Source organism: Grus americana, chromosome 2 (assembly GCF_028858705.1).
Source record: "Grus americana isolate bGruAme1 chromosome 2, bGruAme1.mat, whole genome shotgun sequence".
Classification (NCBI taxonomy): Eukaryota; Metazoa; Chordata; class Aves; order Gruiformes; family Gruidae; genus Grus; species Grus americana.
The window spans coordinates 40,444,783-40,458,248 of NC_072853.1; the positions used below are offsets into that span (position 1 = coordinate 40,444,783).

The 13,466-nt window shown below is 43.1% G+C and overlaps 1 protein-coding gene across 1 annotated transcript in view; it reads right to left on the reverse strand.

The window, feature by feature from the left end:
* CLVS1 (clavesin 1) overlaps positions 1–12,530 on the reverse strand; it is a 109,490-nt gene extending 96,960 nt beyond the window's left edge. Inside the window, exons 1-2 of the mRNA XM_054818645.1 lie at positions 12,132–12,530; positions 1,083–1,707 (exon numbers count right to left, since the gene is read on the reverse strand). Coding sequence (XP_054674620.1) covers positions 1,083–1,471 — 389 coding nt within the window. The 5' untranslated portion in view covers positions 1,472–1,707; positions 12,132–12,530. The remainder of the gene's footprint in view (positions 1–1,082; positions 1,708–12,131) is intronic.
* Between the last annotated feature and the right edge of the window lie 936 nt (positions 12,531–13,466).

The window sequence follows — 13,466 nt, forward strand, 5'->3', positions numbered from 1 at the left end:
CGCAGTGATGAAAAGTTTTCCCAGAAAACAACAAACATGAAAAATGGCAGGCATACATGTATTGTTCACTAATATTTTCTATAACATAAATTCAAAGCTCCAGTCTATTGACTCCTAAGAATGAGACACTTTCATGGACAACTTTAGGCTGTGTCAAGACAAAATCCTACCTGGAAATCAGGTCAGAATTTATGATACTCAAAACCTGAATCTGAATTTTGTTCTTTGGCCTGCTTTTTACCAAAAACCAGCAGAACACAGGGAAATCCTACAGGTGATTACATCTCTTCATCTCACCATGAAGGCAGGGAAAATGGAATGACTTCTGACGAAGGGGACAACGTGAACATTATATTCCTGGACAAGCCCCTTTTCTCTCTATCATTTCAAATAGGTAGTGAAAGCTGACTAATCACATTAACATTTAAGGGCACCATTTTATAATAAAGGCTGGGAGATATCGTTGTTCATACTATTCCATAAAGTAGTGACCTGAACAGAAAATACGCTTTACATGAATCTCTCATTTACCAGACTAACAAGCATACACTAACCAAAGTGTGTAGAAACGACAGTGCAGTTTGTGGAATTCTCATAACACAGGCTGTAATTCCTCAAATGGTTAAAACAAAAAAAAAAATTATCTGTTAAGAAGTCTGGAGATGGAATAAATATGGTCAGTTCCTTCTGCACCAGAAGAGCTACAAGAACACCCATGTGTGTTTTTGAGACATTTGCTTTCTGTCAACCTGTTCAGCTAGTCTTTGATATTACTGAAGCAATTATGTAATAGGCATTAATGTATTTATAGCAAACAGACACTATCTTACTAAAAAAATAGAAATATTTATGGAAAAAAAACATGAGCTACTTATCTGACACACCAATATACCCTTATCTCTCAATGGTGTTATGTCTGAAGAATGAGAGGCGATGAGATCAGATGAAAGTTTTAGTGAAATGGACTCATGGTTACAAAATATTTTACTGAAAATGGCCTTGCTGCTTCAAGTATGGTCACAAATATTCTGCTACAAGTGGAGTGTGAGTGTATGTAAAAAGATAATTCTATCTACATTTACCTACTCTGATCCCAGTTGGCTGCAAAAAGCAGAAGAATCTTCCTGCCACAGTGGTCGCGATTTTCCAGTACTCCTGGGAACCCATCTGTCAGAGCCCGTTTGATTCCTGGATCATCAGCCTTGAAGTTTTTGAACATATCCAGGTTTAATTGGCGGTACTGGAAGTACTGAGCCAGCAGTCTGAAGGCCTCAGTTTGGTGAAACTTTCTGGCTCGGAGAAATCTCAAGATGAAGGCATCATCTGTACGTAAAAACCCAATGTCAGGTCTCGTGATGATCATGTCCCTGACTTGCTGAATATCCTGATGCAAAATGTCTGGGTTTTCATTCAGTTCCAGGCGGGCTTTCTCTATAGTCTCTGGACTAAGTCCAGCTTGCAAATGGGTCATCTCTGCACAAACCTCTTTTCCAAATCCTTAACTTCAGATATTTTAGTAGGAGAAGTGCTGATCCCATTCAATTGATGGTCCGCTGTGAGCGTGAGCCATTCAGAAGCTTTTCGCTATCAAGCTGACATTTAACAAATGAGAGCAAAGGGCTTTTCCTAGTCTTGCAGAAAGAGTAGCAGGCAGTTCACATGTGGTATAATCCATCCACAGGGAAATGGTGTTTATTCCATCACTTACTAAAAGAAAAAGCAAATATATATTAAAAAAGATTAAATATGAATATAAAGCTTACACTAATGCATTTCTGAAATTTATATAGCAATAAAATTGTTCTGTGTGTAAGAGGATAGCAGTCAAATAATTTCAGAATGGGTGTATTTAAGATAAGGCAGTCACTGACGTCTTGAATGCGTATATTCAAGCTTTCAGTAAGGCAATCTGATTAATTGACAATTAATACTAAGCTGTATCAAATTACTATTAGAATACATTTTGCAAAGGTGTCTTAGAGAAGTGTGGGAGTTTCAGCATCAAGTAACTTCAAGCCCAGGATGACAAAATTAAAAATAATAGTCATTTTTTTCCACCCCTAACAGGAGCTACATTTCAGCTTCCAAAGTATGCAGATTTACACTTATCATAATAAGTATAGCAACTGTTTGATTTGGTTTTATCACCCATACTATCAGCTTGTAGCTTTCCTTGAATTAAAGCCTGAGCTAATTGTAAAACTGGTTAAAAAAAACCCCAGAACTCCACCAACATCAGGGATATTTTCTACTTGCTAAAACCTCACTGAAAATATTTCCCATTGAGACTTAACACATCTTCATGGGAAACTTCCCGTGAATAAAGTGTTTGATGAATCTAATCCGACAGGGTTGGTGTTTTAGTTGAAGAGATGCACTTTATTCCAAATTCTTTTTTTTTTTTAGTATCTTGTAGCTTTCCTGAATACATAGTTCTGAATTTCATTTTCATTCCTGTACTTTACCTAGAATTTTTTTTTTTTAAAAGTGTTAGAAGAAAACCTGCTTAAGCTGTTATGTATGAGCAAAATGGTACAGTGAATCTTTTACATTTCAGTGACATAATTAGCAAGAGGCTGTCATTGAAGTCTGTGTAGTTACACTTGTGTGAAATAAGATCAAGGTCTGTTCCAGTGTGAAATGTGTGTGAAGAAAGATCAAGATCCATCCAATTTTCAGCCATCACAAAAACAGACAAGCAAACAAAACTCCCCACCGCTTAACTGATCTCTCTCTCTTTCTAATTTCTGAAAAAGAAATAATTGGTTTTAAAAATTTAAAGGGAATCCCTCAATGAAAAACATACTTTATTGTATTTGAAGAAAGCTGTTTGGAAAGTTATGAATTATTTATAGCAAAAACAACCATTTCACTCAGCTACTCCCCTGGGTTCAGCGTTCTCATATCAAACAAAGGGGACAGCAGCAACCAGAGCATTTCTTCATCCAGGGGCTGCTCGAAGTTACATTGCAGGACCTGGAAGTCAGTCAGCACAAGGCATGCCCGAGTTCCCTGTTTTGTGAGCTCTCATGTCATTGCTAACACCTACATTTTAGATGCCACAGCTGCAACCCCAGGATGAGATCCTGAAATTTGAATACAGAGAGTTTCTGCATATTTGCTTAAAGGACGTTTGCGGTGGAAGATAAACTTTTCATTCAACAGCAAAGTGCATTAGACTTGTCTGTGGGTGATACAAAGGACAGTTTGTTAAGCAGCCTCCTTCTGTATTCACCGTGGAGCTGGAGTTAAGAAGAGCTACCTGCAGGGCAGCATAACTGGCGATTCATCAGCCTGCGAAAACTTGGGAAAAGGCAGAGCCAGGGAGGAAAGAAGGCTGGCTGCCTTTGACAAGTCACTACGGAGTGCAAATGACTCCAGAAAAACAAGCCTTGAAGTTCTGAGGGGGTGAGCTATGGGTGCAGGTTATTCAATTCTTAAAGAAATATGAGTTGTATTAAAGGTGGATGGCACACATAAAAACAAAGGAACAGTTATTTGTTTTGCTCTCACCTTTATTAGACCAAATTAGGACAACTCTGATGGTATCAACTGAATTCCACTGATGTAAAATTGATGGAGGCCATGGGAAAATCAGGCAAATATTTTGTGCTTAAGATCTCAAATTAATGGTCTCATTAGCATTTTCTTGCATAAATCATGGATTTAGTTACAATTGTCTCCATGAGCTAGTTAGGGGAGCTCGGTGTGTTTAAGTGTGACATTGTCACTGGGGAGTGTAGTGTAAGGATTCATTCTTTCCCTAGGTTTAACAGCAAGTGGTAACCTAAGGAGGCTGATTGTGCTCAAGGGTGGTCGGTGGAGGGGTGAAAGCAGGGAACTTATTTGGTTTCTGTGTCAGCTCTGGCTCAGGACTCAGTATGAATTGGAACACGTTTGGAGCTCCTATCACTTAGAATTACAGAAGCATAGAATGACAGAAAGGTTTGGGTTGGAAGGGACCTCAAAGATCATCTAGTTCCAACCCCCCTGCCATGGACAGGGACACCCTCCACTAGACCAGGTTATCCAACCCGGCCTTGAACAATTCCAGGGAGGGGGCATCCACAACTTCTCTGGGCAACCTGTTCCAGTGCCTCAACACCCTCACAGTAAAGAATTTCTTCCTAACATCTAATCTAAATGTATCTTCTTTCACTTTAAAGCCATTACCTCTTGTCCTATCACTCCATGCCCTTGTAAACAGCCCCTCTCCAGCTTTCCTGTAGGCCCCTTCAGGTACTGGAAGGCTGCTATAAGGTCTCCCCAGAGCCTTCTCTTCTCCAGGCTGAACAACCCCAACTCTCTCAGCCTGTCCTCATAGGAGAGGTGCTCCAGCCCTCTGATCAGCTTCGTGGCCCTCCTCTGGACCAGCTCTAACAGGTCCAAGGACTTGTAGCAGTTAACAGTGACCCCACTGGGTTCATCCATTTTCTGAGAGTTTATGAGAGTAGAACTGTCCCTGCTCCTTTTCTGACTCCCACCTCCACCAAGATGCTTCTTTGGAAATAAGGCAAATTCTTGAAAGGTCAGCAACAGTGTACTCCAGAAGAAAATGGAGATATACTAAGGAGAGAAATTCTGGCCCTTAAGATTTTCTTATAGGATCCCCAAGAATTTAGTGTCAAAAATTATGCTACTTATGATCATTAAAGTCTCCCACTGTTATTACCTTACTTAAATGGATTAGCACTCTTCATGCCAAGGATGATCCCAAGGTGAGGAAGATGCGTTCCTCTCCTGTCAGACATTGTTGCCAAAAAACAACTTACAAATACTCAGTCTAACAAAAGATACATCTTTTAATGCATTTCAGAGTTTTCTGATAGTGAGCTGAGCTATAGCCATGGGTTACAGCTTACAGGAGAGCCTCTATAGGTTATCCTGATTATCAGCCAGAACAAACTTTGCACTAAAATACTTTATTGGCATTACATTATATATTGTAAAATAATCCAAAATATATATGAATAATGTTGTCACTATCTGAATCATAACACAAATCATGGGGTTAGTAATCCACTCTAGCACCATTGACTTCAAGGGGTCTGATTTCTGTCAGTGGATGATTTGGTTCTCCCACAGCTTACCTTGACAACAAATTTAATGCTCCATAGCTACCCAGTTTAATTGTCATTGTGCTTTCTCAAATTGTACTGATTTATTCTGATTCCCAAAGGTATAACAGAAGCACCTTCTCCATTCTAACCTCCTCCCACATATGGCGATTTCTGTTCTCTTCTGGTGTTGTGAACAGCTCTGATCCATATGCCAGTTTCTCAGATGTTTACATCTTTGCTCTGTTTTGGCTTGGTTTTGGTTTGGTTTTGGTTTGGTTTGGTTTGGTTTTTTTCTCTCAAATGAAGATGTTGGTCTTTTTTTTCCCTATTTTGAACATTGTTGCTGCATATTGGCACACTAGACTCTTTGTTATGGTCTCAACAGCTGTTTATCTATGTTGTGACTCTTTGTTCCCAAAAGACTATTTGCTCTCCTAATGTCTTTTCACAGCCACTTACAATAAATAATCCTTCTAAGGGAACAAAACCCAGCTTTAAACAAGGAAATATAATTAACAGATGTTTGAAACACAACATATTAATACAGAAAAAAAGGGAAATTTCCACCAAAATTACGGTGTCACATAGCATTTCCATTTCCAGCAAGAAAATGACAAGGGACAGCAAAGAGTGGCTTTAGGATGGGTAAAATACTGAAAGCGGGATACAGTGTTCAGGTAAGCACCTTACATATTTGCCTGACCCTCAAAACTAAAATTTAGTTAATAATAAAATGTATAGTAATACTTAATAATTAGCTAAAATGAAAATAATATCTCAAGGAAGTATATATATCACTTTCCATCCAAAGATCTTAATATGCTTTACTGCTCTCTTGTCAGTGACAGATTCTGGATCAGCATTCAATCCCTGTTTGCTCTACGTCCCCTGGAAAACTGGCCAAAACCTGCTCTCAGTGATAATGATGTTTGGCTGGATCATTTTGTTCCTGTCCACTTAGCTGTACCTGCAACATCATTTGCCCCTTGAAGCACCATCCTCATGTCCATTTGGCCCTTCCTCAACCACTTCAGATCCAGAAAGATTTTAGTTGCCTGTGTCTACGGACTGTTTTCCATTCAGTTGAAAGCTATATGCCACGTGAAATTTCATTACCACAGCTTTCAAATAGGGAAGGCACTAGGGTCTGATCCTCACCTGGTACTCACAGTCATCACTGTTATGATTTGTCTCATTATATAATTCCTAACTCCTAGCATTCATACAGATATTAGCTGTTAAAATCATGCCAGAAAAGAAGGGAGTGGGCAGGGAGGGAGGGAAAATGGTAATCTAGAATGATTTCATCTCAGAGTGTGGGTGTCATCTCATTAAATTGCTTTTTAAAAAATATTTTGATGGTAACTGTGGAAAACATCTTGGGGCTATGTTCTCCTTAGCAGGGATTGCTCCATAAGGGCAGGGGAGGAAGAATACATAGCTGTACTTGTAGGACTGGCTCCTATGGCACTTTGTGGCCTTGTGGTACCTGAGTAGGAACCTGTACTGGAAATGGAGCACTCAGACACAGAAAGGGACACACCCCGGCTCCGTGAGCTAATTTCAAAAGAGTGATGAGAAAAATTAACTCTCTTGTCCTTGGCTGCAGGATCCTGGCATCCTCCACAGACGGTGGGGAGAAGTACAGCCCTGAGTGATTTGCCTGAGGTCACAGAGGACACATTTCACAGAGCTGGGAACAGACCATATGTCTCTTGAGCTGTAAGCTTACAAGTTAACATCTGGGTAATCTTTCCCCCCTAAGCATAATTCTCTGCATCATGAGAAAAATGTGAAGCCATATTGCACACAAGGAAATGGAGAGGTAGACTGCAATGTTCCCAGTGTCCCCAGTGTAATCCCCCCAAGCTTCAATGGCACAATCAGGACCCCGAAAGTGTACAATTTCTTTACGTTTTTGCCAAGAACAACTCTGCTTTGGAGGATCCTGACAGGTCTATCTCACATCTCAAGTCTAATAGCCTGACTGCTTATCACAGAATCACAGAATGGCTGAGACTGGAAAGGACCTCTGGAGGACATCTGGTCCAAATCTCCTGCTCAAGCAGGTTGCCCAGGACCGTGTCCAGATGGCTTTTGAATATCTTCAGGGAGGGAGACTCCACAATCTCCCTGGGCAACTTGTGCCAGTGCTCAGTCACCCTCACAGGGAAAAAGTGTTTCTTGATGTTCAGGGGAATCTTCTGTATTTCGGTTTGTGCCCATTGTCTGGTCCTGTCACTGGGCACCACTGAAAAGAGCTTGGCTCCATCCTCTTTGTACCCTCCCTTCAGGTATTTATATACATTGATAAGATCCCCCTGAGCCTTCTCTTCTCCAGGCTGAACAGACCCAGCTCTCTCAGCCTTTCCTCACGGGAGAGATGCTCCAATCCCTTAATCATCCTTGTGGCCCTTCATTGGACTTTCTTTAGTATGTCTATGTCTTTCTTGTACCAAAGAGCCCAGAACTGGATACAATACTCCAGGTGTGGCCTCACCAGTCCTGACTATTATGAACATCTCCTGCTTCCCTGCAGCCCTTCCCTAAGGGACTAGACCCTCCCAGTGAACTTAAACGAGTTAAATATTGCAGTCCTTTCTTCTTCAAGTCCTGGTGCTTCTGTAAACCTTCACTAGGGAACTGTTGCTTCTCTTCAATATGAAGAGTTGCGCTTGTGACTGTAACAGCTGTGTGGGGAATTTGATGGTGTCTCACACTTTTCCAGGATGCGATCTCCTCGCTCAGGTACAAAACCTAACATTTCTTTCAGTTCAGTAAAAACAATACATCACAGATTCCTCTTCCCCTCATATTACAGTCTTCCTGTCAGCTTGAGTCAGTTACAGGTTACCCTCGGGCCACATTTAGCTGTCCAGCAGTGGTAATTTAGCCATGGCACAGCACAAAACGTGGCAGCAACTTGACTGATCTATGCAGCTCTCTGCACAGTATATAGGGCAGACATGTCTGCAACGCAGTTGTCCTGCTGTTCCTACAAGTTGATGGGATGAGAAGATACTGACAAGGTTATCTAACAGACATAAAATTAAAAAAAAAAAACCTCATTATCTTTTGACCTGAAATGTGCAAAACTTATTGCCTACTTGAATATTAAGGAATATTACAATAATTACAAGGGCATATAGTCATAGAACAAGGGTTAATGGCCTTAAGCTGAAGGAGGGCACATTTAGATTAGATATTAGGAAAAAATTCTTCACTGTGAGGGTGGTGAGGCACTGGAACAGGTTGCCCAGAGAAGTTGTGGAGGCCCCATCCCTGGAAGTGTTTAAGACCAGGATGGATGGGGCTTTGGGCAACCTGGTCTAGTGGAGGGTGTCCCTGCCCATGGCAGGGGGGTTGGAACTAGATGGTCTTTAAAGTCCCTTCCAACCCAAACCATTCTATGGTTCTATGGTTCTATGATTCTGATTCTAATTCTATGAATAGGACCATATGTAGCAGAGGGGGATTTAACTTGTAAATAAAAAAGTTAAACAAAACATCTGTGAACTTAATGAGATTGCTTCAATTTTTCTCCAAATCATAGTTTTAAAGTTTTAAGTATTCACCAACCACAGACAAACTGCAAATCCCCATGGGAACATGAAGCCTGGCCTGTGGCATGTCAAAGTAGCAGCAGGCTGTGAGGGACTTCCATGTCAATCATGAGCTACTCCAAGTGTCACCATGCAAAAAGCACCCTGGCAAAAGCATTGGACAAAGAGGTCACTTTCTCCAATAATATAGAAACTTCTTGCAGCAGAAATAATCAGCAGTATGCAAAACATAAATTCTGACTCCAAAGCCTGATAATTAAGCTATGTGTAGAAATCTAATAGCACGGGATCATAAGGTTGGTGTCTGAAAATCCCTAAATGCACTGTAGACGTTGTGTTACAACATCTGCACAAAGATATACAGAAAAAGGAACAAAATATATTATCAAGATGTTCAGACCTATATATCTAATAACGTGAAGTTTAGCTAATTTTACAGTTCTTTTGCTCCACATTTTAAAAATTAAGTTCCTTTAAAAAATATGAAATGCAATGGTGATGTATTATTACTCTGTTAGTGGCTTAGTTCTGCTTTATCCATTATGCCAGAGAAAGGCATCCATCATCCTGTGGGGTGGCAGTGGGGGGAGGGAGGGAAGGAGGGAAAGGCAGGGGCAGAAAAGAAGGAAGGAGGGAAGAAAGGCAGGAAGGCAGAAGGGAAGGAGGGAGGCAAGGGAGGAAGGAAAGGAGGGAGGGAATTCATGCAGTTCTCCTGTTTTTTTCTTCACCCCTATTGAAGTCTGAGCACAAACACAAATCTGCACACAGACGCTTCTACCAAAATTGTAGAAATTAAGTATATTATAATTTGATATTACCTTGTCAGTTTATTTTCTCAGTGGAGAAACATATTAGATGTAAGGAGTTTATTTCTATAAATCCTATTGAAGGGGAAAAAAAAAAAAAAACAAAAACAAAAACAACCCCAAACTGTTTGGAAAGAGCAGCATTAGTATCAAGAGGGAAACAACTTATAACTCATCTGCCAGAAACTACATGAACTTCTGCTCACTGAACTTCCCACTCCATAAAACACTGACATTGCTTCTTTTATTTTACTAATAGGACCTGATTGTCATATCTTGTTCGTGTATGTGCCAGACACCACAGCAACGGGCTGTGAGAGAAAATAATGCTCACTTGACGAACAATAGCACAATTGCTTTAGTAACTGCACACTTAAATTAACAATTGCATTAGTTTACAGTCTTAGTTTGAAGAAAATATTCTTCACCCCTTTATGAGGCTGATCATTTGTATTTAAATAACATGGCTCTCTCTTGGAAGATGAGGAGGCTGCTGTTACATGTTTCAATGAAGCATCCTCTGTGTTCAAAGCACATAGAGTGTAAGGAATTATGACCCAGTGCTATGGGGTGGATTCTGCAGTTTCTCCGTTGCCAAACTCAGTCACACTGCTTACGCTACTACTCAGCAGTACTCAGTGCTACTCAGTGTAAGAGTATCTGGTCTCCGCATCAGATTTTAAGTTCTAAATTATGAAATAATAAAGTAAGAATGACAGGGGTTTTAGAAAAAATAATAATATCTTTCACTGTTTTGCATATGCCTTACAAGAGTCTAATTTTTAGAAAATAATGGCTTTCAAAGCTGGATGAGTCAACAGAATTCTTAAGATAATCAGGATTATTTTATAACAGATATATATCAGACCTGATTATGCTGACAACACAAGCTGCCCCTGTAAACTTCATGCTGGGATACAGACTGCAAACCAGGGAAAGCTCTATAAGGTTATCTGACTTATCATTATATGAAAAAGATAACCCTTACCTTTGCTATGCAGTTCATGGCATAACACTGTTACATAATATGTCATTTAGATGTTGGCATTGCATTAACTTTTAGTACTGGAGAAAATCTGTGTTATCATCTGATTACTCAGAAAGCACATGAAAGCAGCCTTTCTGTAATTTAATTTTTCCTTCCAAATATGATCCAGTCACTGTTTAGTGATGGACGACGAGTAGCCATCTGGTCCTTAACTTCATTATTCCTGGAGCTTGTTTAGATTGAGGAATCAGCATTTTGAAAAGGCAAAGCTCCCTTTCTCCTATGACCTTCCCCACCCTCCCAGGATTAAACCATTGCAAACAGAATTAAAGTCAGGCCAGTAGCACACATGGGGTTTCTCCAGACATTATTTGCTTTGTGTTTATTTTATGTATGAAGCCCTCCCTGAACATACTGACTGCTTGCAGAGACCACAACTTAATTCTTAACTTACTGCAGCAAAGGCTCCACAGGGTAGGAGTGATTCACCCCACTTCTTCCCTGCACCCATTATTCATCACTGTTTGCCATTAGGAAAGCAGAACATTTGACTGACCTGGCACTTTCCCACCGCCCTTTAATCCCTCATCCCTCTTGGGGTTGAATATACCTGGTCAAAACAGGCATCAATTTGCTGAGGAGCAGACAGATATCTGCTGTTGTTTGGCAAGCTCCTATATCTCAGCACCTGGCTGGAGTCCTTACTTGGTCTCTTAACTCCCAGTTTTAACCCTTTACCTCCATCCCTTTCATCTCTTCCCTGCTCTGACTGGATCTGGACTTTCCCTTCCAACTTCTGCTCTTTCCCCTTCTTGCCCAGCTCCTTGACTGCTGAGCTGATTTTTCCAGCCCCCGTGCCCTCTTTCAGTAAGGATTGAGGCTGGTGATGGAGAAGGAAGTCAGGAGGGGAAGAAGGGGCAGGAAAGTGAGGAATGGGGAGAAACAGGGGCAGGGAGGAAAAGAGGCAAGGGAGGAGGGCAGGGAGAAGAGTAGACAGGGAAGGCAGGAAACAGGAAGGCAGGAGGCAGAGAAGCAGGGCACGGAGGACTGGAGGCAGAAGAGGTAGAGTAGATAGGAGGCAGGAAGCAGGAAGCAGGGCAGGGGAGGCAGGGGGAAGCAGAGGAGGAAGGGAACGTAAGGGAAGTAGGGCAGGCAGGGCAGGGAGGAAAAGCAGGGCATGAAGGGAAGTAGGACAGACAGGGAAGGCAGGGATCAGGGCAAGGAAGAGAGGCAGAGCACACAGGGAGTGGTGGAAGGAGGCAGAGAGCACTGAGGTAGGACAGGTAGGAAAGGCAGCCAGGGGAGGCACGGAGGAAGCAGGCCAGGTAAGAGGTAGAGGAGGCAGGGAGCAGGGCAGGCAGGGGAGGCAAGCAGCGGAAGCAGGGGACATGGAGATAGGCGAGGCAGTGAGCAGGGGAAGGAGGCAGGCAGAGCAAGCAAGACAGGTAGGAGGCAGGGAAACAGAGGCAGGACAGGCAGGAGAGGCAGGGAGCGGGAGGCAAGGCAGGCAGGAGGGAGCAGGGCAGGCAGGGCGGGCAGCAGGCAGGAGGCCGGGCAGGGAGCGGCCCCTGCCCGCAGCGCGGCGGGGCTGCGGCCGGAGCTGTCCGCCCGCCGGTGCTGAAACGCCGCAGCCCGGGCCCGGCGGCGCGGAGGGGGGGACGGGGAGCGCGGAGAGCCTCCCTGCTGCAAACCGAGAAAAGACAAATCCAAATACCTGCACAGCGCCAGGCAGCCTGCCGTGGGGCGGCGGGGGGCTGCGTGGGATGATTTTTCCCCCCCCCTGTAGGTGTCCTTGCTGTTGAGCTGGGTGGCTGAGAAAGATCTCCCGGCTCCCAGGTTCAGGCTCAGATCTCTCTAGAAAACTGTGAATGAGCGAGCGCCAGCTCCACGGGGCTAGAAATTTTTTTTTTTTTTTTTTTTTTTAGTAGGAGGCGTGTGCACCAAAGCCTGGGTCCTTCCACTCGGCGGCTGCCGTCCCCCTGGGTCCTAAGCCCTCCTGCCGCCCGCCCGGCTGCCTCCCGGCGATCCCGGCGCTCCCAGGCTGCGGGCTCGGCGCACCGCGACCGCCGAGGGAGTGGTGACAAAGGAGCTGCGGGCTGCTGACAGCCGCGAAAGCAACAGCGCAGCCGGTCACTGCGAGCTTAGCAGTGCGGGCTTTCACCTGGTGGCACGGTCTTCACCGCCTTTTTTCTCGCATCACCCCTTTCCCAGCGAAACTGGGGGAGAGCGCAGCCTCCTGCAGCATTTGCGGCAGCCACAGATTACCCTTGGTAATCTTGTATTACAGACGGGCTGCCTTAATGAACATGGCAGCCTGGGTCTATAAGAGAAGTTCATCTGGGTCAGACTACAGGTACATCTAGCTCAGGGTGCTGTGACCACCAGCAGCCACAGAAAATGTCTAGTGAAGAATATAAAAACAGGACAAGCTTCAGCCCTGCCCTTTCCCAGCCCCTCTCCCAAGCATTTTAAGTTCAGGAATTTCCCCAACAACGTGCTGTCTGTGTTTTTAGGATGAATTTGTCCTCTTTGAATTTTCCCAGTGTCTCCTAGAACAAATGTAAATGTCTGGAACATGCTTCCATAATGTCTTTTGACAAGGAGCTCCACAGACCATTTGCCTACTTCACAAACTATCACCTCTCTTTCATTATAGGCAACTGTAAACTTTAGCTAGCATCATAGAAAGGACAGGAGAGGGGAACTTCTCTTATTAAATTAGGTCCTGAAAATCACTTTCTGTATGAACCTCATAAGACCTGTGCTAAGCTGTACTTGAAAGACTTTGAGTGACCTGATGGCCTTGGCAACCAAATTCACACTCAACTACTCTTATCAGCACAGTAAGCCCAACTAAATGTACCAGCCAAGTGCATTTCTTCTTCTGCTACCCCTTTACATTGGGGAGTATAATTCCTGGGAAGTGGTGGATTAAAGTCAGATCACTGTCTTGGTATCTTTGCTTTGGACATCTCTCTTGTGTCAGTTACTGAAGTTATCTTGTACGCCAAAGAACTGGGTGATTGATGATAAAGATAGGGAACAACTT